The following is a 27,781-nucleotide window of genomic DNA, read 5'->3' as shown; positions in this document are numbered from 1 at the left end:
AACAGATCCTATTCCTATTAAAGTCAGCAAACAGATGAATAAGAAAACGAATACATGTCTATCATTTCACATTCTTATGATAATGGTTAAATTTTTTACTTTCACACAATACCAATACCAAATTTACCAACATAATATTTCAAACGTTTTGGGTTGCATTACTTTAGAAAGTAGAATAACCGGAATGCTATCTCTTTTGCACACAAACAAACTTATCCAATTAAAATAGACCCCCAAAAAAAAAAAAAATCATTCAATAACTTGGAATACTACCAGGATCACACGTCTTAGAAAATAAATTCATAAGTCATAACTGACTCGAGGGATCCCAAAAATAGATGCCCATATACAAATGGAAAGTTGAAGGATTTGTACATAAGAATGGCCGAATGGGGATACAATTCAGATTAAAATTGAATATTGTATCCTCCAGAATGACATGGTTAAGTGACTGAACTGATGCTTTGTTAAATGCCAGTGCAGATGTTTCACTAGAGTAAGAGAAACTGATTTATTTTTTTCCCTTTTTTGCCCCTTGTGTGATAATCTTAGGTTATAAATTTGTCCTGGAATCCAAGATAAAGGTTAACAACAGAATCGAGGGGAAGGCATAACCCCACCTACGCACTCTTCATCAGAAGTATCAACCATTATCCCAATAGAAGCAGGCGCTAGATCGGTTGAAGAATGCTGACCATATATTTCCAATGGATTAACTCACCGATTGCAAGGCCCAGACAGTAAAAACCAGCATCAACTGTCACAACAGAATCAAACAATCCAAGAGACCTTAACAGGATTATAAATAAATCAAATACTATAAACAATCCATGACATGAATGCATATATATTGAAAATAATGAAAACCATTTGTGTCACACACATGATTACATTTCCATGTGAAATTCTGGTGTGTAAATACCTTTAAATGGGCTGCAATTGTAAATTCAAAGAGAATATACGTATCACTCAGTTTGCAAGAGTCTCAAGTTCTAGTCCACTCGTTTATCATCTGAGTACACTACATGTTTGAATGGCTAAGCATTTCCCTGAATATAGTCAATGTCTTCCAATTTCCAAATAGCTTCCCATCCCAAACTACCATTTGATGCAATCTAACCTAAGGAACCTCAAGTAATTCAACATTAGAGTGCCTATTATGCAAGCACGAAGCAATGCACAATGCTTGCAATTCCCAACATCAGAACAAATGTATGTCACTCAAAAACTTTGGCTTCAATTTTTCTCCAATATTCAAGGGTAAGTTATCAATTATGCAAAGCACAGAATCAACTAGAAAGAGTATTGCACTTCAAAATGGATGTCACTTATTAGTATTTGCTCTGATTCAAGATGCACCCAATCAGATATACATATTCTTCATTTATGCATCAATTCTATTATAAATAGAGATTCCTGTTACAACATTTTGTCGACTTCTGAAAATTACTTTCTTTATTTCCTACATTTTCCCATTCTACCTTCTCGTTGACTTTCATTGCCCTCAAAGTTAAGATAGTTCCCTACCACTACCAAGCACTTTCTACTTTAGTAAATCAATACAGGATAAAAGCAATGACATTTCCCAGCACTACTAAAGCTGAGATTCGATACAGTCATGTTTAGGCGGTAGCAAACATTACATGGTGTACATTTCACTGATTTCAGAAGATTCATTCGTCATAGTGACGAGTCCTTAAATTGAATTTTGTTCCACTACCAGAGGAGCTTAAATTTTGGCAAAGGATAATTTGCTGCAACAAGACCAACCAAAGGAGACAGAAACAGAGGAAAAAGAAGCAAAAACCAAACCCATTATAAGTATCCCTCCTTAAAGTGTTGAATGCACAACTCACCTTTTGCAATTCACAATGGCAACTTCCGCTGATGGCGAGTTTTGAAGCAAGAAGTTCACTATCCCATCCGGTAGAGGCAATGATAACTTCATCACTTCTTTCTTTGACTTGCCAGCTTTCAGTGTCATGGCAAATATAGGTGATAGCGGTTTCATTTTCACTTTCAAAGACTTCAACTTACCAAGGCAGGGTAATTTAATCTTCAATAAATTAGGAATCAAGAAAAGAACCTAAATAATCACAATAACAAGGCCAAAATCAAACACTATTCAACGCAAACTCAGCATAAAAACCCTTCAAAAACTAGACTAACCTGAAGAGTACTTGCAGAAACCGTCAGCGATTTCACATTAGCAAGCTCCAACAACCAGCTAAACAGAATCAAAGGAGACTCCAACGAATTCGACCAAATCTCTGCATCAATATCCACATCTTCAAGCGAAGGAACATGGCTTCCACAGATTTGCTGGTACGGAATACCGGAAAAACGAAAACTCCTGAGCTTCGGCGTCGAAAGCACGATCTTGTAAAAATCCTTCGAGTGATCCGAACGCAATGTGAGATTCACGAGCGTGCTGTTCGAAATGTAGAGTACCTTCGCATCTCTAACGGTACAGTGATCAATAACCAAATCGCTCAATCTCTCACACGCCGAGAACGGTTCCGCCCTGTCACTGACGCCACCGCCGCTAGCGCAGAACGTGAAATGCTGAAGATGCAGGCTCGTCAACGCCGTTAAGTTCAGCGATTTCGGGAACAACGTACTTCCGTAGATATAACCCCTAGGGCAAACAGAGAGCTTCAAAGACGTCAACGTCTTGCACGAGAAAATCGCCTGAGGAATGTGAGCGATATCGCATTTCACCGAGATACCTAAGTTGCGAACCTTGTGCGAGATCGCATAATTGACGATTCTTTTGAGGACGTGAGGCTCGATGCAACCATGGCGCTCAAAATCGAGGTTGAGGACGGCGGAGGAGGCGTCGCGGCGGGTGAGAAGGTTGGAGACAAATTTGGTGAAGGTTTTGAAGGTCCAGAAGTGGGAAGAGTGAAGAGTGAGGGTTGGGAGAAGCTTCCAGAGATTCCTCCAGCGACGGGAGAGGACGCAGGTTTGGACGGCGTGTTTGGCGTTCACGAAGGAGAGTACGTGGAGGAGGACGCAATCGGGTAAGTCGCTTAGCCTGTCTTCTTCGTTGTCGTTTTTACTTTGCGATTGCGTTTCGGTGTGCCTTGGTCTTTTGCTGTTGGGCGAAAACGGCGTGTCGTATTCTGAAGAAGACATTGGTGTCGGTTTCTCAGGTGCAGGGAGATCGGGGACGGGAGTGGGGGACTGCTATACTGCTATGGCTGGCTATTATTATATTTTTTTTTATGATAAAGTGCTATCGCTATTTATGATTGAGTTGGGCGCTTTTGTGCGCTGAAAAGATTGGAGGGAACATGTACGGAAATGAAAAGTTGCTAGGTGTAATAAGGGGTTTTACGGACAAATATTTTTTTTCCTATTTCATTTTATATTTATTAAAAAAATTACTATTTCTGTCACAAATATTTATGAGGCTAATAAATCTATTTATAAAAAAAAAAAACTTTTAATATATCGTAAAAGATTAGTTTTAATTGATAAAATTAATCAAATTTTAAAACCTTTTTTAATATTTTAAAATTATTTCTGCTAACTCAAATTCTCAAATTTTTTTTTAATTTCTAAATTTTTTTTTTTACCACTACTATCCTTTTCAATCATAGATGAAAAACAATAACCATTTTCATCAAATTTTAAAAAATTAGAATGAAATTTGAATATCAATCTTTTAAAAAAAATTAATAATAACTAAAGTTTTAAAATCTCCAACGATAATGATTCTTTACGACTACAAAATCACTGTTTCCTTTAACATTTTCGGGGAGCCTTAGGTTTAGTCTTTTTTTTTCCATTATAACAACAATATTCTTTCTAAAATTAAGATTTTTAATTTTTTTAATGGTTTTTCAACGTTAATATCCTCAATGATTTTTTTATATCTAATTTGCTGAAGAATATTAAATATATGTCTATTGCTGATTTTTACTAGATAGAATCTGGGAAAGAATTTGATAATGAATTGAGATTACTAAGAATTGATATGAACATAGTTAAAATATACGAGGCAACCGTGAAAAATGATAACAAAATTAATGTCTATACAAAATATCTTGTAGATCATCTTGTGCTAGTTGAGAAGAAGAATATGACTCCATCAAAGATGAAAATAAAGAGCTACGCTAAAAGGGTTCCAACTTTAAAAAAGAGTCCAAGAAGTAGATTAATAGTAGTGAAAGATGATAACGATACTGAAATAGTAGGTCATGTCCAAGTTGTAAAAGAGATCCAAAAAAAGGGTTAGACCCAGACTAGGGAAGAGGCCCATGAAAATAATAATCAGGCTGAAGTTGAGGCTCAAAATGAGGACAGTGTTACTATGCCCCCAACAGATAGCAGATTTAGCACCTTCATCATCCCATGAAGCAAGACAGATTTTTTTAGCCTCCCCCAACATCTGTCCTATCGGATGAGTCACCATTAACTCAGTCCCAACCTTTTCAGCCACCTACTGAGCATGACCAGCAACCAATACATACTAATGGTTCAGACCCAATCCCGTCCTTTGAAACCAATGTCACTAAACCTCTTGCACCTGAACAACTAACCCAATACATTTCACAGCCATATAGAAATTTACTTTTACAATCAATCTCTGAGTCAGTCCCACTGTTTGACTCCAGTAGGACTCCCTAAAATAATCAAACCAATCCTTCAGATGAAGTTGAGGGACGGCCAATGATGAACAAGAGAAGATCAACAAAGAGGCCACCCCTTACAGGACAATCCTTCATCCCGAACCCTGATCTGCACAAGCCTCCAATCTTCTTTGTCCCGGTTGATGAGAATGATTTTTCTGATGAAAATGCTGGATATTGTTGCTATGAGTCAAAGGACTTGCATAGCATAGCAAGTGATGAAAATACCGACCAGACACCAGTTTTTTCTTAGAGCAATGCCGATGCCCCTGTTAGGCAGGTGCGATTGGAGTTGGGGATAGTTTGAAACTCTCAACCATTTTAGGAAGGCACTCCGCAAGTTTAATATCAATATTGGAAGAAGCATATTCTTTGTTCATTGTGATTTCACAAGACCCAAGGCTATATGCTACGATGAGGACTGTCTTTGACAAATATACTGTGACAAGAGAACAGTTCCAACAAATTATCAGGTAAAGACTTTTTAAGAAGAAAAGAGAGATTCATGTGCATTTAGATTGGCATTGTCTGGAGATAAAATTTTTCAAAATCAATTTAGATAACAGAAACAAGTTGAAAGTATGGGTGTCTATGTCAATATATTAAAAATAAAAAAAAACAGAACAATGTAAGAATGACTTACACATCATGTCATGCCAAGATCAGAAAAAAAATTCACTATCTCATGATTAACAAAGATCCTAAATTATACAAATCTTATATTTTCATCACCAAATACAACTCACAAAATAAACAAAACGCTACCCCCAACGCAATGGTTGAAAGCAACACTCTAAATTTGTCTATAGCCACAATTGAGGATGCTTGTTGATTTTTCCCAATTGCAGTGACACTTAATCCATCTTCATGCCTTGCATAAGAATGCTTTAAATTTCTTTTAGCTAAGGATTTTGTTAGGCCCTCCCATCCTTCTTCGATTTTATCCACCCACACAAAGTATTTGCAGTCTCTTGTCTGAAAAAATATAAAAAAAACTCACCCAAATGTCAACTAAAATTCAAAAATAAATTTCTCACCTCAACAATGACGGCGCCTGGCCATTACCGCCCATAGAAGACATCTGATAAACCATCTATTAGGGTTCGTCATTGTGGCAAACTCCATCAACGCAACCTTCCTCCCACAGAAACATTTATCATCGAGCTTCTTCTCCTTCATCTTCTTCGAACTTGAAGAACTACTGTGACTTCCATCATTTGCAGCAGAGTTAAATCTGCGCAAAGACATTCCAGGAGTTACGAGATAATTCTTTCTGACCGGGATGCACTTGACACTATATAAAATTCAACAAGATTCGATTTTTGGGGTATAGTTCGAATTGGGGAAGATAACTTGCTAGGATTTTGATTTGATGAGTAAAATCTTATCATACAATCTTATACCAACGTTCACTTTCACGTAGATAGAACTTTGGAGCATTGGAGTAGCCACGTAGAGTCAGATAACCACGAAGCAAATATATATCCAAAACAGTGTACTTTTGTCATATGGAGGGCATCTTGCGTGGGTACAAGTTTAGTTTCGATCTAGTATGGGTACATATGTCAGTGTTTTCATCTTTTATGGGTATAAATAGTCATTTATTCATTGGAATAATATTGGTGAAAGATGGAGATTAGAAATGAGATAAGATTAGGTTAGATTAATAAGGACAATTTAAAAATTTTGAATAAACTTTTGGGGATTGAGAAGAATTTATTTTTTATGGATATAAGATGATGAGTTTTATTTTTTTTATAGGTAAATTTGTCAATGTAATAATATTCATGAATAGAAATAGTAGTTTTTTCTATTTATTAAGATATGAAATGATACTCTTCTATTTTAAAATAGAAAAAAATATACTTTTTGTTCTTAAAATTTGTCAAAAATTTTTAAAATATTTTAAATTTGTATCAAATATATTATTGACAGTTAAATTTTTAAAAAATTTATAATCAATCTAGCAATAATGCATAACAATTATATTTGACTTGATTGTGTTAAATGTTATTCTTGTAAATTTATTCCTGAATTTGTGTTTAAGTTTTTTGAAAAATTATTCATCAAGAATATATTTGACGCAAATAAAAAAATTTTAGAATAAAATTAAAACAAAATAAAATTTTAAAATATTTATAAAATTTTTAAAAATTTCAATAACAACCATTTATACCATAAAAGTTGCAAACGCAGACAAAATTACCCATAAAAGAACGAAACTAACTTTGTACACATCAAAGATGAGTTTTGTTCAACAAAACTAACCAAACACTAAATTTTAGTTGACTCCATTCAAAAATTATCCGAATTTCTTAAACTACTCTCGTCATCTCCACTACACTATCACTGACATAATTATATTCCCCTTTCTCATTCCAACTCTAACAATTCATAATCAAAATCATCTTATAACAGAGTCAACTAAAATTTAACGTTTGGTTAGTTTTGTATAACAAAATTCATCTTTCATGGGTATAAAGTTAGAAAAATGGATCCTCTCAATTTTTTTTCTCAAATGTTTAGTAAAGTATGATCTTTCATTTTACACTCTTTAAGTGAGACAAAAAAAAAATACGTGAGAAAAGATATTGAATGATAAGAGATTACACTTTACTAAATAATTAAGAAAAAAATTAAAAAAATCTACTTTCTAAAGTTAATTTTATTTTTTTATAAATAATTTTATTAGCGTTTGCAACTTTTATGGTATAAGAGTCCGTTTGGGAAGTAGCAAAAGCTACTTTTTTTTAACTTTTAGATTATGAAAAGTCATAATCTATGTGTTTGGCACTATTTTAAAAAAAGCTTTTAACTTCCCGAAAAGTTAATTTGCAACTTTTTGAAGAAGTAGAAATATATGACTTCTTGCTTCTCGAGAAGTCATTCTACCACTTACTTAAAAAAAAATTTAAAACAAAAAAATTTACTTTCCTTCTTGACTCTCTGACTCTTCATCACCATTTTCACACAAGGTCTGCTAGAAGCACTGGCCTTCCACCATCATTCTCACGCAATGTTCCAAGTCTCACCATTTTTACGTAATGAAACATCTGATGGAAGTATTGATCCTCCACCACATTTTCAGACAATATTACATCTGAACAACTTACTGCATATATTCCTTCTAAATATTTTTTTATCATTTTATCACTATTTTTTATTATTAAATTTGTATTCAAGTGTGGTATGAAATTTCAGTTTTAATTTTATTTTTTCATATGTAATTTTATAGCTTATTATTATTTTCATAGTTAATTATAACAAGTTCTTGACCTCAATAAAGGAGAAGAGAGTTCTAATAGGAATAAAAATAAAAAATAAAAAATAGCAATAAAATATACATTGACACACATTTTATATTTATTTTTTATTTTCACCTACCATATCATACACAATATTAGTGATTAAGTTATGTAAAATCAACATTCAATATTGAAAAGTATTTGTTATCATCGTTATTTTAATATTCATTCTCTTTTGTAAAAAAAATTTATCTTTTGAGTTATTTATCCAAACGCTACAACTTTAAAATAAGTACTTTTATAACTAAAAATCCAAACACAAAATAACTTATTTATAAGCTGCTGTTAATAAAAGTCCTTATGTTTTAAGCTCCTTTCCCAAAAGAACTTATTTAAGTTATTTACCCAAACTGAGCCTAAATAGTTGTTTTTTGACTTTTTTTTCGTAATTGATAATATCTCCCATTTTATTTCTTAAAATTTGAAAATTCACCTTTTTTTAATCTAGTTCTTCTATTTTTCTCTTTGTATTCATGTGTTACAATAGAATGAATTAAAATAAAAACTTATATTTACTCTCAGAATAACTAGAGAGTTCTAATCCAAAAATAGAGCCAAAATGATTGATTGGTTATTGACTTCATTTTATTTATTGTTTATTTTATGCTTTTTACTTTTTAATTTGGTTTATGCCTTTGGTGGGCCTTGGTATTGTCCTTGGCTCCTTGCCAATTGCCATTACTACTCTCTTATTTTTTGTTAAATGTTAGCTAGCGCCGGAGCCAGTATTTTTCCTAGTTTTATTTTATTTTTGCGGATGATAAATTTATCTTCTTATTATTATTATCATCTTAATAATATTAATTTTAAAAAATCTTTAATATTCTTTAAATATTACAAAGTCACTAAAACAACAGTGAAAAATGATAAAAGAATAAACTGATTTAAACGAATTTGAAAAAAAAAAAAAACAAATTTGAGAAAATTATTATTTTTATTGATAAAAATAATTATTTGAGTAAATTACTCTTTTTACATATAAAAGTTTAAAACGCTGACAAATCTACCCACAAACAAACAAAATTATTATTTCTATACATAAAAGATGGACTTTTACTAATAAAACTACCTAAATCCTAAAAAATTATTTGAAATTTCCAAAATATCCTTTAATATAACCTAACTTCTTTTTACTCCATACTAGCTCTCCTCCGTTTTGTTACTTCCGCCGCCTCCTCCTTCGGCGTCCCCCTCTCCACAAGCGCTCTGTTCGCCACGTCACTGCCAAAGCCTCCAAGAACCTCGATTGTGCTCTCTCCTTCGTCCGCAAGTTCAAGAGCCGCTCCATCCTCTGTCGCGTCATCACCATCGTCTCCGCGCCGCAGACTTCCGCAAGGTCCTCTCCTACCTCGAAGCCTCCATCGGTGACATGAGCTGGCTCCTCTCCATCCTTGACGGCAACGTGCTACAGTAAATTTTAGAAGGTTAAATTTAACAGTATTTATATATTTTTTGGAGTGTTTGAGAATGTTATAGATAGTTCCGGAATATTCTAGAATGGCCTAGAAGGTTTCGGAATATCCTAAAAGGTTCTAGAAGACTCTGAAAGGTCATAGAGTATTCTAGAGGAGTGTGGATATATATAGAAGCATGAAGAGTAGTATGAAATAATCTAAAAGTATTTAGAAAAATGTGGTATGATAGATATTTGTAGTGAAGGTTCTGGATGATCAATTTGAACCGTTGATTAGATTTAATCCTAATCATCCATTGAGGAAGTGGAAGGCTATCAATAGGGGTGAGAGTTAGAGTTTGCGTGAGTAAGTCATTTGCTGCAAACACTTAAGTAATAAAGTGTTCTTTCCACCAAAGCTTCATTTCTCTTAATATGAGAATTAGGCTAATTTGGTCTTAGGTAAAGAGGTTGAGTTAGTTCGAGTGCCAACACGGTAGCGTTGGAATGTGTCTAAGACCGCGACAATTTGGCATCAGAACAAAGTTCGAGAAGGAGCACAAGTGGTTTGTGGGTATGATTTCTAGTGTAACCATGGAGAATGTTAAATTTCAAAGGGGAAGAGATGCTATTTCTTCTCAATGAGGAGGCAAGAAGGCCCGTTCATCAAGTGAGCCTAGAAGTAAGGACTTTAACTTCTTCGAAAAGAAAGTTTCTATGTTGGAGAATGTTCTATCCTTTATGGATGAGCGCTTCCAAAGGATAAAACATGACAAGGAGACCCTCGAGACTCACATGTTGGGAGAACTATATGTTTTCAAAGAAAGCATGCTTCAAATAGAAGAGAAACTTGAAAATTCCTTGAAACTATTCGAGGGGGTTCGAAGAGGCAAAATCCTGATAAACCATTATAAGGGAGACAATAAAGATTGATCTCAGAAAGCCAAATGAGTTCAAAGGCGTGAGGGGCGCTTAAGAGGTGGAGAACTTCCTGTAGCAAATGGAGAGATAATTCGAAAGTCAAGGGATCGTCGAAAAAGCAAAAAGGTACGCATTGCAGTTCTCTACCTTTCTGATAATGCTACTTTATGGTGAAGAAGAAAGTGCGTAGATATGGAAACAGATACTTGCAACATAGCCACATAGAAATATTTCAAAAGAGAGTTGAAAAGACAATTCTTTCCTGAGAATGTGATCTATGAAACAAGGAAGAATTTGAGGGAGTTACACAAGAATACGATTAGCAATTTATTTATAGGAAGCAATATCATTTGTTTGGAAAATTTTAGAAACTAAACCAATATGCAAAATCTTACAATTAGATTGCAGATTGAATAACTACTTGAAAAATAGCAATACTATTCCCATATTGATAGCATCACTCCCTTTTAATTATGTTATTTTATCTTCCAAAAGACCAAAACTATCCACAATTCTTATGGATATAACAAAACTCAGAAAATGTTGATATGACAAAGAATGGAAGTAGTTCTGAAAAAAAAAAGATTAAAAAAATACATAATTAAGATGTGACTATCAATTTGAGTGACATTATCATTTTCTTAACTACAATTACTATTTATTCAAAAAAAAAAAAAAAACCTACATTTACTATCAATCCGTAAGTATATATTACATCCTTTGCAAATGAATTAGTAATTGTTTTTTGGACATAGGATCAGTAGTGTGATTCAAAAGTATATCTTACACCCCCCAATGCTACTTTTTTGGTGCAAAAATATAAGTAGATGCGAATATTTTTTTAATTATAAAAGAAAAAGACTTGCGACTCATCACTCATCAAAATTACAGGGTCTATAAAGGTCTCTTTTGTGAACATCCTACCAATCTTAATTTTTAAAAATGGGAATAGCCATTGCATGTTTGTGCACATCAAACATGTCATCATTCATATTCCAGGCTATAAGTTTGGAGATAAAGTTAAATATTAATGCAACTGATTAAAGAGTTTATAATAGACCTCTTATATTGACGAGAGCTTTACTATATTTGTACATTCTATAGGTCGAACACATTGGATTTACTATATAAAACCTACCAATGCCAGTCAATGGCGAGCATTTCCAGTCACGGGAAAACTCATCGATCAGTTGCCAATGATGCGTTATCATTTTCAGAGAAAGCAGCAACATTGATATTTTCAGGGACAGCAGTTCGACAATCCGTGTTATTGCCTTCATTAACCTGGTCATCAAGTGCCAAATCATGAAAGAAAAAGGATGTATTCAGTATAAGATTGAGTATAACATGAATAAACGATGCACCATGCGGGGAAAAAAAATACCGGCTCGGGTAGGGCAAGCGTGTGTTCCTGGTTTCTCTTGGAAAGATCCCTCATAGTACCCTGCATAGTTCCAGAATATATTTACAGCTCCCTTGATATGATTAATTGTGGGGTAAAAATGGGATGAAAATTTTTACAGAAGTTGTTATGTAAAAAATTACATATAGAACCCGTCCATGAAATTTTACCCTTTCAACCAAACACACCCTTAGAAGAAGATGGTCCATTCATATGCTGACATGCAATTAGTTAGCCCCGGAATTTTCATAATCCCAAATAGGGTGAGAAAATACCACATTTTTGTTATAAGAAAGGACCACACTTGATTCAGATAATTTGAAAGAAAGTTCACGCTAATTCTACAAAGGAATGAAATAGTAGATCTTTACTCTTTGATGTATTGTCAAAATCAAACAACCCTATAATAGAAAAAGGGTTATTTTACCCTGAAAAAACCATTTGGAGAAAAATACCTACCCTATTTGACCAAAATAGCCCACAAGCATTGCAAAGTGACCTTGGACCAGATGGCCCTCTCCGCATCATTGGGGTGGCTTTTGAACTTATGCCACAGTGTGTGCATCTACATAGACATGCAATGAAAAGAGAGGGTTAAAACAAAAAGTCATCCCATGAATCAAACCCCAGTACCAGAAAGCCACACACATCCACAGTTGAACAGTGGTGAAAAGAAAGTTTGGCAATAAGATCACAGGATGAGATGATACTCACGATGTTTCTGATTGAACAGCATCTTGCATTGACTCTTGGTCTGAACCACAACTATTAGCTCCATCTTGTTTCTTAGATGAAGTAAATTGGCCTTTATTACGTTGCATCCTACATTTAACAATCAGATAAGAAGCATTGGCTATTAAGTCCAACAGCTACAACAATGAGCAACAAAAAGAACATGTCAAATATAAATGATGTGCAAAATCTTATGAGAAGATGAGTCTCCTCATTTGTTAACACCATATGATATATGAAGTACCAAAGTTCTTGCTCAGAACAGCAAATTATCAGGAGACACATACCATTTGCTATCACAATACTAAAACTATGCACATCCCAATACATATATCATGGCAAAAGCAACCAACTCTCAATTAAAAGGTTTCATCAATTAAAAGGTTTAACAAGCATAAGAAAGAAAAAACCTTTATTAACCCCCAAAAGGAAAGCACTATCCTCTTGATTGTATGTCATTTAACAAAAAAAATTTAGCTCTATAACAATCATCAGTAAAAAGAAATAAGGGCTAATTTTCAAAATTTACTGTTTGAGATTTAAGCTAACTAAAAGCACATTGATTTTTTTCCATTTCGGCCAAATACTTCTACAAAAGATTGACAACACTCGGCCCAAAACCAATCACCAAAGAACCAAACAAAATATTAAATAAAAGGTCAACCAAAAGACAATGCAAAACATGTGATACTAGTTCTGAATGCACCCCACACATCATCACTTTATGAACCTGTAAAATGTCAATAATATTGAGTACGTTAAGCACTATTGTACTATAATGGATTTGACTGTAGAAAGAACCTAGGACTTCCAAATAGATTTTATCAAGATGGAAAGAGGTTGTATCAGATCATTAAGTTAGGAACTCAGAAAGATTTGCAACTACATACAGAGGGGTAAGGAGACCACAGCCTTTCACTCAAACTAAATAAAACAAGAACATTCTCAAGGAGGCCCAAAAATATAGGAAACCAAAAAAATGTGGAAGTCCCAAGAATGTAGATTCCTAAACTTTAATAAAGTTCTCAATAGGAGAAAGGAAGATATGCAATAAAGGGAAGACAAGACTAATTAAACTAGGAGCTTCGTACCCAAAGGTCTATCCAAAAGTTAAAAGTGCCTTTATATAAATATAATGATGCAATGTAATCATAATAATAATAAAATTAAATTAAATAAAAAAATTGGTGATGTAATTTGGTTTTCAAAATGGGTAAAGTTATCTTGCTATACAAGTTTTGTAAATTAACCCTGTTTAGGTTTCTTGACTCTACATCCTGTTAAAGTGAAAAATAAATTGGATCACGAGAAATAACATAGAAGACCAAAATTGGGCAACAAAGTTCCTTTTCCCTTTCTGATATGATGTCTAAATGGAAGATAGGTAAGAAACAACTTCAAATCCAAAGGCCTGTTTGAAACACGCAGATTCGTGTCAACTGAAAGCTGAGGTCTTGTGCATTTTACTTCTATGTAAGCATGGGGAGGTACGACAACTTCAGCGACCACATGCTACAAGACTTGTAGATTTGACACGATGGGTGATCTATTCTAAAATCTAGGGACTAGATAAATCAATTGCAGGTCACCAACTATACTTTGGTATCTGTCTAGATAGACAATGTGTTCTAGCCAGACTCTGTCAGCTGTTGCAATAGCAGGGTAAATGTGATAACACCTAGTAACTTATATAATTTGTTAAAAAGAAGCAAAGAAAAAATTCATCCCCAAATTCAAATAATTATTTGCATGATGGAACAATCATATGAGATCCATAGAATTTTTTAAGCTAACAGAGTGAATAGTAACTTCATCTATCAATCTAACATCTGAGGAGATTCTATTCAGAATCAGACAATCATATGAGGTTCTATCAATCTAACCTGAGTGCAACTTCTTGACGCACACTATATCTAACTTTCTTGTCAAAGCATCGCTCTTTCCTCTTCTGTCTGAACCTATTCAATGATGCAGCTCGATGTGGCTGACTGCACCTTCCAGGGAATTCCACTGCACCCTACATGCCCACCATCACCATTAGAAAACAAATGAACTAAACTGTAATTGAATTTATTTAGCTAAAGCTTTATATACAGATAAATACTTCATGTGATTGAGAACAAAATGAGTAACTAACCATAAGAGATTGTAACTAAACATAACTAACAAATTCCCCTAATAAACTGCACACGTACCCTCTGATTCTGAGGCGATAACTCTGCACATTGCGAACCCGACGAAGGCATTTCGCACCCTCCCAACAACAATAACACCGCTTGAACCTGTTAAATTAAAAACCAAAGGCAAAATCTAATAGTTCCTTCAGTGGTATTATTCTTGACACAAAATTCTGAAATATCACAGCCCCAGAGAACAAAGAACTGAAATTTGGGGGCGGGGGATTAACATTGAAAAAATAATAAGCGTGCCTTTTCGGGTGTAACGGAATCAAAGACATAGACTTGACCACGAAACGAGAGCGTGAGCTGGCTAGAATCTTCACAGGGAATTATAGACATGTCGGGGCCTCCGCCGCCGGAAACGTACACGGTGTCGGCATCTTCGACGACTCCGCCGGCACCGTCCTCGAGGCCGTGGGAATTATAATGATTGTGGTGGTGGTTGTCGACGGAGTCGGAGGCGGCGGCGCCGTTGTCTTCGGCGGCGGAAATCTGATTGGGAACGTTCATGGAGCCGTACATTGTTGGATATAGGGTAGAATTTGGGATTTTGGACGCATTAGAAGGGAAAAGTTTCGGGGAGTTGGGAATTGGGGGGCGAAACCCTAACCCTAACCCTAGTTAGAGAGTTTTGGGGATTGTGAGAGTGAGAGTGTTATGTCACAGTGAGTGAGTGAGTAACAAATGGCGAATGTATATAAATATGTCTTGAAAGCGGAAACTGTGTCTGGTGTGGTGTGTGTGTTTGTCGAGGCTCAACACACAAGAGTGAGGTGAAAAGAAGAGAAGAGAAGAGCAGATAGGGGGCAAAAGTGATCCCAGTGACAGAGACACCGGCCTTCTCTCCTTTCTTTGTTCTTTTCGATGCGATTGTGCATCTTAAAGTATATTTTTTTTAAGATTAAATTATATAATTGGTCCTCCTACTTTTATTGAAATTATAAAGAGGTTTGTTATGGTACTCAAAAGAATAAAGATATTATCTCATTATTAATTATTAAAATAGATTAAATAATTAAATTTAAATTAGAAAATAAAAATTTTTAAATTATTTTAAAATTATTAAAAAATAATTAGATAAAAATTAAATACCAAACAAAAAATACTATAAAATTAACTAATTATAAATTGGTTTTTAAATTTAAAAAATTTGTAATTGTGTTCTTAAACAAAATCTAATACTAAACCTTTAAAAAAAGGATATCAGTCAGTAGAATATTGATCTGTCTTTAAAAAAGGCATAAGAATTACTGAATTAGATTTAGTATTTTTTATTCTGCAGACTTACTTTATTTGTGTATCCTCATTCCAACCATTCATTTATTTCATGTTTAATTCTGTTTACCTTTTTATCCGTTTTTATTTGTACTAGTGTATGAACCCGTGCTCAGCACGGAAAAATTTATAAAAATAAAAAAAAATTATATGTTTAGATATTTTAAAAAAAAAACATAAAATAATTATTATGTTAAGAAATTTATAAAATTATTCTCAAAATTAAAGTTTAACTCAAAAATAGTGAGTAATAATTATTTTACACTTTTTTAAGTAAAATAATTATACATTGGTACAGAATTTAAAATAAAATTAAAATATTTATATTAAAATCTTATTTTTTCAAAGACTTCTCCATAAACAACATTGATAGTTAAATTTATAGACATTCCTACGTGATTCATAAGTAAAACTTTTAAATATTTCTTACTCTTAACTCTTGAAAGTGCCACATATAGTTGGCCATGTGTAAAAACTGGTTTGAGCAAGTACAATCTAACATGAGATAAAGTTTGTCCCTGAGACTTATTAATTATCATGGCAAACGATACTATTATGAAAAACTGTCTTCGTTGGAATCTAACTGGGACGGTTTCATTTGTTGGTACCATATTCATTTTTGGAGTCAAAGCAATATGACCAACATTGTTATCCGTTAAGACTTCACATTCTATGACATGATTTCCAAGTTTCCTAACTTGTAGCCATGTACCATTACAAATATCACTGGATTGGTCAATATTCCTCAGTAACATCACCGGATCACCAACCTTGAGTATTAATTTATATGGAGGCAAACCAGAACAATTTATGCTATTCAGTAATTCAAGATCTAAATTTTGTGCAGACATCCGATTTTTATCCCTAGTGTATGTTCCCGTGTCCTACACGGGATAATACATAAAATTATATAAAAATTTTTATTAAAATTTAAATAAAAAATATACATAGTAATTATTATTATAAATATTTTACAACTTAAAAATATTAAAAATAATTAATATTTATTTTAATCAATTTAAATTTATTGAATGGTCATTTCATTTGCCCGCTTAAGCAAGTATTTGGAGTTCGAATCTCGCCTTGTGTATCACAATCCATTAGTTAGCGACAGACCCTTAATAAATAGAACATCAATATGTGGTGGATTAATTATCGACTTGCCAAGTTAAAAAATCTGTAGAAAAAATTGTATTTGTCTTTAAAATAGATTAATTTTTCATTAATAGAAATACTTATGAATTTTTGTCTTTGTTGAAATTTTCTTGGGACAATTTTATTTATTACTATCGTATTCATTCTTGAAATCAAAACAATATGATCAACATTGTTACTTGTTAAAACTTCACATTTTATGAAATAATTTTTAAATTTTCAAATTCATAAACTTATGTCATTACAAAAGTTATTAGATCGATTAATATTTTTTGGAAATATGGTGTATCGAAACACCATCGTTGAGTATTAGTTAGTGTGAAAAGAAACCGATAACAACTTTTGTTATTTAATATATAATTTATTCTATTGAAAAATAAATTAATATTTTCTAAACTTGTAAATACATTTTCTTCTAATTTCTTACACCATTTTATTTGCCAATATTTACTATTAAAAATAACAAATGACCATACTATCTTACAATATATGATGTACAAAGTAATTTCTTATCTTAAAATTAATTTTGGTTAGTGAGATAAAATGTAAAATATTTTTTTATTTTCTTACTCAAATTTAAATTTAAATTTAGAATTGATTAACAACTCATTATTTTTTTAATTTCAATAAAAATAAATTGGTTAGATGCAAAATATTCATCATTTAATAATTTCAATCATTTAAATTTTAATTACCAAAAATTAGATTAAAAATTAATTATAAACTTAATAATCGATTATATATATATACATATATATATATATTTTATAGTACGTAAATAATAATATCCAATGTATTGATTATTTATTTTTTTCGACAGAATTAATATATAATCTATTGAGAATTGATTTATTATCCAAATTTTTTTATAAATTTTTTAATATGTGAAAATAGTAATCTTATTTTTTTATTATTATTTAATAAATTCTTCTTAATTTTTTAATTATGTAATTAACTTAATTAATAATCTTTATTATTGCTTTTATACTAAAAAAATATCAATTTATACTATTTATATATTTTTTACTACTAATAAATAAATAAATATTTGCACTATTATACTTATTGTGCTAGATGATAACTTAAGTTATTTATTTTGTATGTTAAATTTATTAAATATTAAGATGAAAAATTAAAATTGTTCAATAAATTATATAAATAGTCATTACAGAAAAGAAAAAAAATTATATATCATATATAATAATCCTTGATATATATAGTGTCATGTATATATTAAAATTCTCTATTTTAATTATGTGAGTGATTATTGTTATTTTCACTTTTTTGTTACATTAGAAAATAATATTTAAAACTAAAAAATAGATAATTAATTTTTTTAATTTGAATTAAAAAATGTCTTGTAAATATATCTAACTTTTATATATACTAAGTGTTATAATATTAAATAGTATGGTATTTGCTATAACAATGACTCAAAATATTAATTTAAGATATGTTTGAACCTGGTAAGACCTCAATGTAAGCAAGATCAACTAAAATCTATTGTTAGGGTCCCAAATCTGACTTGAGTTCGTTACCTTAAAGACCCAATGCAGATGAAGTCCATGCGTTTCCTCTTAAATCGGCTCAAATTGGATCTCCGTTGCTAGTTAGATATGGTAATGAGAACTCAGGAGAGCGTGAGAAACCCACTTTTCATCCTTCATTCCTATTTAAAAAAAATGTCTCTGTTCTTTCTCCGTCATTGTAAGTTCCTATTTAATTACTCCTAAGAGAACGTAGATCTCTTCGGGTATCTATTAATATTCTTTGAAAATTTTTTAAAAAATTAACACAAAAAGACATAATATAATAAATCATAAAATAATCAATTCAATATAATTCAACACAATTTATAACATATTCGTTATGAAAAATAACATTTCAAAAGGAGAAAACATAAAAAAATCCAACATAATAACATAACATAATTTTTTAGGATGATACTGAGCGACATAGTGACGGACTTGATGAGAGGTAGAGAAAGTGAGTTAGAGAGAGAGAGGATCAAGACTGAGAATGAGTCTGAAAGAAAAAGAAAAAATTCAAATTGGAGGCAGAAATTAAGGTTACTAAATTCAAGAAATAGATTTACATATATATAAAATAGGATAAATTAATAATTTTATATTCGCGTATATTTAATAAGTTTCATGGGGCGGGTACTTATGTCCGTGCCCCTATTAGGAGTGGCAAATGGGAAAGTCCGCCCTGTCTTGCCAAAAGCCCGCCCCGCCTAGTAAAACGGTTCTGAATTTTTTCCCCGCCTACCTAATGGTAGGCTAGCGGGATCTCCTTTTTTTTATAAACCATTAAATATTAAATAATATATATAATTTCACAACAATTTCAATAAATTTATAATTTCTAAAAACATAAAAAAAATTATAATTTTTAAATTCACGCACATTAACGTCTTTATAATTATAAATATGTAATAAATATACTTATAAATCAATTTTTTTGAAACAAAATAATAAAATCAGCATTGTCCAAAGCAAAAAAATATTATCCAAAATATATAATTAAACATCTTCAAGTTTATAATCAATCAAACATAAACATAATCCAAAATATAACTTAAAACTCCTTCAATTATCATCTTCATCCTCTTGTAGATCAATAACATTATAAAAATTTGTAAAAAAATGTCTCTACCAAAATAAAAGCTTGGCCCAGCGGGAAAGCATGTCCCGTCCCGTCGAAATCCGCCAAATCCCGTGGATTAGGCGGTGCAGGGTAGGCGGGATTTTAAGTTTGGTGGTCATAAATTTTCAGCCCAACTCGCATTTTTTGGCGGGTTATGCGACCAACTCGACAGGTTTCGACCCGTTTGCCACTCCTAGTCCCCATCCATTTTCGCATGGCAGGTCGTGAGGATTTCGGGAGTCCCCATCTAGCTCCAAAACGCGAGTAATTCCTGCAAATACCCGTTTCGGCTGTTTTTGTGATCATCCTTATTGTTAGCATTCATTGGTTCATGACGTGGAGCTATTCTAGCCACTCAATAAATTCTCAGATAATCAAAGTCTAGGTTATATCATTTTTATAAAGTTACATGTATCCTTATTATAACAATATTAATAAAAGATAAATGGATAAACACTAAACTATTGTTTGGATATAAGATAAAAAAATAAGAGGAAAGAAAATGAAAAGAAATGTATATTTTTTGTGTGTGTTGTTTAGATGAAAAAAAAATGAATGAAAAGAAAATAGAGGAAAAAATTTCTTTTGCTTGAATGGAAGAAAAAGTAAGAAGAGAAAAAATCATAATAGAGAAAAATTATATTAATGTTTTTATATATTATATATAAATTATAATTCAAATGGTAACTCTGTATTTTTATCCATGTTTGCACTTTTGAATCAGTTTTTTTCGCAACTTTGAAGAAAAAAAATTTACGTGAGCTCCATATACACTTTTATGTTTTTCATTCAATTTCTTTGTTGAACCAAATAATGAAAAATTAATTTTTCCATCTATTTTCTTCTCCAGCATGTTATTCCTCTACAAATTCTTCTAATCTAAACAATGTATAAATATGTCATCTATTCTATTATATATAACAATAACTAATATCACATATTAGGCTAATTTATGTTAATAAACCAAAGTCACCCTAAAATTACCTGAATCCCCTAAACCCAATAACGTTATCTAATTGTCTCCATTTACATTTCCATATAAATCGAATATAATGAATTCGAATTAGGATAATAAATAGTAAATCTAATTTATATTTAATAATTTACTCTAACTTATGGTAAAAATGTAAAATTTGATGCCAAAAAAAATAAAATGACATACATTTTTTACTAACGAACAAAAAATATATTTTTTTATTTTTTATACACGTATCTATCTTTTTAAGTTATACATTTTGATTTATATAAATTAATGATAATTAAATGTACAAAAAAATACTAATTAATAAAAAAATAAAATTTAAGATAAACATGTCCTGAACAAATTGAAATAAAATAAAGACTTTTAATTATGATCATTAATTATAATTACATATATTTACTTCAAGATTTATACTTCAAAAACACACTTATTAATATTTTGTATTTTTATTTTTTAATTTTATACTATCACAAACATTAGTTACTCTCCAATAATGACAATACTTTTAAAAAAATAAACATAACTAAATGATTTTAAAATTATATAATAATTTTTAATATAACAAAAAAATATACAATTACCTAAAATATAATATTTGTGTAGTAACTGAAATTTAATTGTCAATATAAAGTAATATACAATATCATTTCGTAATCAAATAAGTGTTTAATCAAAGAATTTAATATTTATATAATAATATGACAAAATAAATTAAAGTTTGAGTTTAATCATAGCAAGCGTTCAAGTTTAAATTTTTATAAATTAATTTATTTGTGTTAAAGTGAATTGCGTAATAAAAAATTCATAAAAATTTCATATATTGAAGTAGACAACAATTTATTTATAAATACAAAAAGTGTATTGAATAAGTAAGAAATTATTTTATTTTAATTTGGTCCATAATTCACATGATTCAAATTTAGTTCAATATATATAATTTGATTTGATTTGATTTAATAATTAGTTGAAAATATCTCAGTTGCCTATTTTATTCATAGATTTATTATTTTAATGACTAATAAATTAATCAAATTAATTAATTAGTACACACAATAAATTTGGATTAATAAATTAAAAGAATAAATTAAAAATACTAACAAATATTAAAATAAATAAATTAAAAAATACTACCAAATCAAATTGATATAAATTATAATAAATTATATAATATTTAAATATTTAATCAAATTAATTAGTTGATATAGTTAATTTATCGTAATAACTTATAGTTAATGGGTTAAAAGAAATAAATCGAAAAACATTCTTAGAAACATGCTATGTCAGCTTCATCATTAAGTACAAAAATCCAATTTTTATATAATAGAATAGATAAATTTAAATGTATAATATTATTCTTATTAAAATTATCTAATTATATTTATACAACTTAAACTTTTAGAGAAAATTATGAATGACATCTTATTGGTCAAAAAACTTATTAATGACTCTAGAGTCTAAATAATTTGATGTGAATTTCTTTTTATTTTTTACATTAACTTTAGATTAAAAAAATTAATTCTGACATATAATTAAAAACTTAAAATGCAATTAATAAAATTTTTTTATCTATAATTATTAATGAGATGTAATCTAGATATAATGAGAAATAAATCATATAAATAGAGATTTTGCATAATAGATAGAGTTAAATTCAAGGATAACGATGTTTTTTAATTAATTTTTTTAATTTATTCAATTACAATAATAATAATAATAATAATAATAATATATTTGTCTAACTTAATTTAACTTTTTCGTACACAATTTTTAATCTATTTTATATTCATTTACATTAAAAAAAAAGAAAGAAATAAAGGATATACAATCTTTAACACGGTACTCTTTTAGGTATTTAGAAATCTAGAACAAAAAAAATCCTTGAAAAACTAAATAGCCACCTAATTTTTCTTGCCCTCAATTCTGTGACCTTACTCCCAAAAACCCAGAAGAATAAAATATTGCTTGACTTGCTTTCGAATGCAGTAGAGAAGAACATGCAACTTCCATCTCGTCGCTGTTATTCCACCTGCCCAGTCACTACCATTGTTGTGTCTATTCCGCCACCGTATGCGTTGCTATGCGTCATCCAATTTAATGAATTTAATTAGAATAAACAATAAATTATTTATTTTATTTTAGACTTCATAAATAATGAAAAAATCAATTCACTGATACAATGAATTACAATTAACGTAGTCTAATTAATTAAGTAATATAAATTATAATAAATTATATTAATATTTAAATATCCAATCAAATCAATTAGTTGATATAATTAAGTCATTGTAATAAATTGTATTGAATGAGTTAAAATAATTAAATCAGAAAACACTCTGTGGAGCATGCTATGTCAACTCCATCATTAAGTGTAGAAACTCAATTTTTATATAATAGAATAGATAAATAAAATAAATAAGTAAGTAAGTATTTGCACTATTATACTTCTTGTTCTACATAATGACTTAAGATATTTGTTTTGTATGTTAAATAATATAAATAATATTTTGTATCTTATATTCATTAAATATTGATATTAAGAGGAGAAAATTATGTAATAAATTTTATAAATAGTAATTATAAAAATAATTAATTATTTATTATAAAGATGTCAAAAAGAATCTAATATATAAAGATGTGAATTGTAAAAATAGAGGGGTACATATATAAAGAAGAATAGCATGCATGCATAAACGTTTTTTAACTATATCATAATTTGCTGTAGCTATACAATGAATTCAACGGCAGTGCTCCAAAAGTTTGCATCGGTGCACCTCGAGCACATGACTTGATTTCTTAAGCCGCAAGTATGCCGAGCACATTGTCATCCAATTCCATCAGCAACGATAAGGCTTAAATTGAGATATTTTTGAGTTATAAACAAACAATCAACGAAATATTATTCATCTATACCTTTTCATTTATCCATAAAAGAAATTTTACATAAAAAAAAAGAAGAAAAGAAGAGTTGAAATAGCAAGAGCGATAAAAATGATGATTCTTATCATTTTGTTTGGTTGTCTATATATAGAAGACCAGAAAATCATAATTATCTAATAAAATTAATTTGTATTTATTGTATTTAATTTGAATAAGCAAGAAATGATCATATTTTAGTTTAGTATTTAATTCACATGATTTGAATTTGACTCAATACATATAATTTAATTTGATTTAATTATTAGTTAAAAATATCTCATTTGCTTATTTTATTTATAGATTTATTATTTTAATTATTAATAATTTAATCAAATCAATTAATTAATATACATAATTTATACCTAATTTGATTTAATAAATTAAAAAATACTACCAAAATATTAAAAGAAAAAAATTAGAAAATACTATTAAAATAAATTGATATAAATTATAATAATTATGTAATATTTAAATATCTAATCAAATCAATTAGTTGATATAATTAATCTCATAATAGATTATATTTAATGAGTTAAAAGAAATAAATCGAAAAACACTCTCCGAAGCATGTTACGTCAACTCCACCATTAAGTGTAGAAATTCGATTTTTATATAATAGAATAGACGTTAATTCATATATAGTATATAAACAAATTTAATTAGAATAAATAATAATTTATTTATTTTATTTTAGACTTTATAAATGAAAAGATTAATTCACTAATATAACGAATTATAATTAATGTAGTATAATTAATTAAGTAATATAAATTATAATAAATTATATTAAGAAAAGAAATATTTAAATATCTAATCAAATCAATTAGTTGATATAATTAAGTCAGTGTAATAAATTGTATTGAATGGGTTAAAATAATTAAATCAGGAAACACTCTCTGAAGCATGCCACGTCAGCTTCATCATTAAATGCAGATATTCGATTTTTATATAATAGAATAGATTTGTTTCTTTTGCTTAAAGATCCGTATTATTTCCTATTGCATTTATGAACTCCATGTAACGATCATTTATAATGTATTTTGTAATTATTGTCACATGGATCTAGGACTTTTATATATATATATATATATATATATATATATATACATACGAGAAGTGTTACACGGTCAAGTCATTTTAGTTTATAAGTTATATAAATTAGACTAAAGTCCAATTTGAGTAAATAACTTAATTAAATCACTTTTGAAGAAATAGTTTAAACAATAAATACTTATATTAAAAATAACTTATAAATAAATTATTTTGTATTTGGTTTTTTAGTACTAAAAGTAATTATTTTAAGAGAAAAATGATAAAAAGCTTTTTATTATGAGAGAAGTCATTTTTTTAACTTCTCCTTAAGCACTAAAATAGCTTTTTAGAAAGTTACAATTTTGTTTTGAAAATTATACCAAACATTAATACTACACCTTTTTATAAATTAAAAGTTAAAAAAAGTCACTTATGAACCTATTCAAACGGACCTTAAATCTAACAAAAATGACGCTCACCCATACGAGCTATTAACATGCACGCTAGTCAACAGTTTTCATAACGCGCTTTGTGTTCCTCCTCCTCCTCCTCCTTCTTATTTGTGTTTCTCCTCCTTTTTCTTCGCGTATTTCATCTTCATCATCATGGTTTTTTTTATTATTGTTGTTGTTGCATTTTTTTCCTCCTCCTCTTTCTATTGATTTTGCAATATTATATATATTTTTTTCTTTGTTTGATTTTTTCCTCTCAGAAAGAATTATGAAAATATGAAATAAGAAGATAAAGAAGAAGAAGAAGAAGCAGAAGATAAGGAGGAGGAAGAGGAAGAGTTTTGAATTATACAAAACTTATTAGCATACATACACCAAAAATTCTTAAAGAATACACCCAAATACCTTCGTGTTACACCCAAATTTGCTGCAAATACAGAAATGTGTTTCTTCTAATGTTGTATTTTTTTCTTCTTCTTCTTTTCCTTATTTCTTTCTTTCTTTTAGTTGAACCAATGTAAGTTCATCCTATTTCAAGTGATTTTGTATCATTATGTATTTCTTCTTTTTCTTTGTTTGATTTTTCTATTTTTATTCTTATTAAAAGAGTAAAACAAGAAATTTGAGAAGATAAAACAAGAAAAAAAGATGAATAAGAAAAAAAAGAAGATGATGATGATGATGATAATGAAAAAGAAGAAGAAGAAGCAGCAGCAGAAGATGAGGAGGATGGAGAAGAAGAGTTTTGAATTATGCAGAATTTATGAGCACACATATACCAAAAATTCTTAAAGAATACACCCAAATATCTTCGTGTTACACCGAAATACAGAAAAATATTTTCTTTAATGCAGAACTTTTACATTACATTCAATTTAACCATCAACGATGAACAATAATTTTCACAAATAAAAACAACATTATTCACCTACAAAATCATAAACTACTAATGAAAATATTAACTAGAATCGAACCACACCTCGGCCACTTGATTGGATTCAAAATAATCAATTTCATTTTGGTTCAATTGACAATCTAAACTTGAACTATTCATTATCTTCAACAACGAGATAATTGATGATGGAAGAGAAGGAAAAAAAGGAAGAAGGAGAAGAAATTGTAATGAAAAAAGAAGGAGGAAGAAGAGGAGGAGGTGGTGTTGGTGAGAGAGTAAAACAAGAAGAAATTTGAGAAGATAAAACAAAAAGAAAAAGATGAATAAGAAAAAAAAGAAGAAAATGGTGATGATGATGAAAAAAGAAGCAGCAAAAGATGAGAAGGATGGAGAAAAAGAGTTTTGAATTATGCAAAACTTATCAGCACATATACACCAAAAATTCTTAAAGAATACACCCAAATATCTTCGTGTTACACCCAAATTTACTGCAAATACAGAAAAGTATTTCCTCTAATGCTGCATTTTTCTTCTTTTTTTTCCTTATTTCTTTCTTTCTTTTAGTTGAATGAATATAATTTCATCCTCTTCCAAGTAATTTTGTACCATGATGTGTTTCTTCTTCTTCTTTGTTTGATTTTTTTGTTTTTATTCTTGTTAAAAGAGTAAAATAAGAAGAAACTTGAGAAGATAAAATAAGAAAAAAAAAGATGAATATGAAAAAAAAAAGATGATGACGATGAAGAAAAAAAAAGAAGAAGAAGCAGCAGAAGATGAGGAGGAGGGAGAAGATGAGTTTTGAATTATGCAAAATTTATCAACACACGTATACAAAAAATTCTTAAAGAATACACCCAAATATCTTCTTGTTACACCCAAATTTGCTGCAAATACAAAAAAATATTTTCTTTAATACAGAACTTTTACATTACATTCAATTCAAACCATCAACGATGAAACATTATTCACCTACAGAATCATAAACTTCTAACGAAAAAATTAACTATAATCGAACCACACCTCAGCTACTTGATTGGATTAAAAACAATAATCAATTTTGTTTTGGTTCAATTGGTAATCTGAACTTGAATTATTCACTATCTCCAACAATGAGATAAGAAGGAGAAGGAAGAAAAGGAAGAAAGAAAAGAAATTCCAATAAAAAAAAGGAGGAGGAGGAAGATGTGGTGTTGGTGACGACGATAACAAAAGAACGTGCGCGCGTTGATTGAAATCTGTTAAATTAAGAGGTGCGTGAAATGTCATGCGTAAGATCTGTGCCTGAGAGTGATTTAGAAAAAAAAAACTTATATGGACTTGTATAATAAAATAACTTGTATGTGGTTATATATATATATATATATATATATATATATATATATATATATATAGCCTACCTTTTTAACTTGAGCCTAATCTTCTATTTTGTCACATGCGTAATTTCAATTAATATTTTTTTTATAATTTTTTTTTGAAGAATCAACATGTATCTTTTCTATCTCCTACGATAATCGTAATTTCATTATGTACCGTACCTTCTGAGTTTAAGTTTATTTGGTGACATCTCGGTCTTCACTTTTCAATTTAATGCCATGAGATGTCATTATTATAACATGGTTTGCTTATCCTTGCTACACTTAAATAAATATGCATACATTCTTTAAAATTGTCATCTTCTCCTCCTATTTATTGATTTTTGTCTTTCTATATGTGTCAAGAATGTATGATAACTACTTTCAGGCTCTTTCTTTTTTTTTGGAAATTAATTCTGGTATGATTATATACTATCATTCAGTTGATCTCATATATTGTTTTTAATTTTTAAAATAGTTGTATTTATTTTTTAGTTTTATTT

The 27,781-nt window shown here is 29.8% G+C and overlaps 2 protein-coding genes across 2 annotated transcripts; both read right to left on the bottom strand.

Annotated features, from left to right (window-relative positions):
• Window positions 1-241: 241 nt before the first annotated feature.
• On the bottom strand, window positions 242-3,138 carry LOC130945505 (F-box/LRR-repeat protein 13-like). The gene is made up of 3 exons (XM_057874214.1): window positions 2,170-3,138; window positions 1,857-2,086; window positions 242-757 (listed from the first exon to the last, which is right to left on the bottom strand). The coding sequence occupies exons 1-3, from the start codon at window positions 3,136-3,138 to the stop codon at window positions 754-756; spliced, it is 1,203 nt and encodes a 400-aa protein (XP_057730197.1). The 3' UTR covers window positions 242-753.
• An 8,158-nt stretch (window positions 3,139-11,296) lies between these two features.
• On the bottom strand, window positions 11,297-15,411 carry LOC130943503 (GATA transcription factor 25). The gene is made up of 7 exons (XM_057871408.1): window positions 14,820-15,411; window positions 14,586-14,672; window positions 14,274-14,407; window positions 12,373-12,480; window positions 12,118-12,223; window positions 11,641-11,700; window positions 11,297-11,540 (listed from the first exon to the last, which is right to left on the bottom strand). Exons 1-7 carry the CDS (start codon window positions 15,090-15,092, stop codon window positions 11,436-11,438), a joined length of 873 nt encoding a protein of 290 aa, XP_057727391.1. The 5' UTR covers window positions 15,093-15,411; the 3' UTR covers window positions 11,297-11,435.
• Between the last annotated feature and the right edge of the window lie 12,370 nt (window positions 15,412-27,781).

This window comes from Arachis stenosperma, chromosome 8, assembly GCF_014773155.1.
Source record: "Arachis stenosperma cultivar V10309 chromosome 8, arast.V10309.gnm1.PFL2, whole genome shotgun sequence".
NCBI lineage: Eukaryota > Viridiplantae > Streptophyta > Magnoliopsida > Fabales > Fabaceae > Arachis > Arachis stenosperma.
The sequence above is the reverse complement of the archived record's forward strand: the minus strand, read 5'-3'. Positions and strand labels throughout refer to the sequence as shown.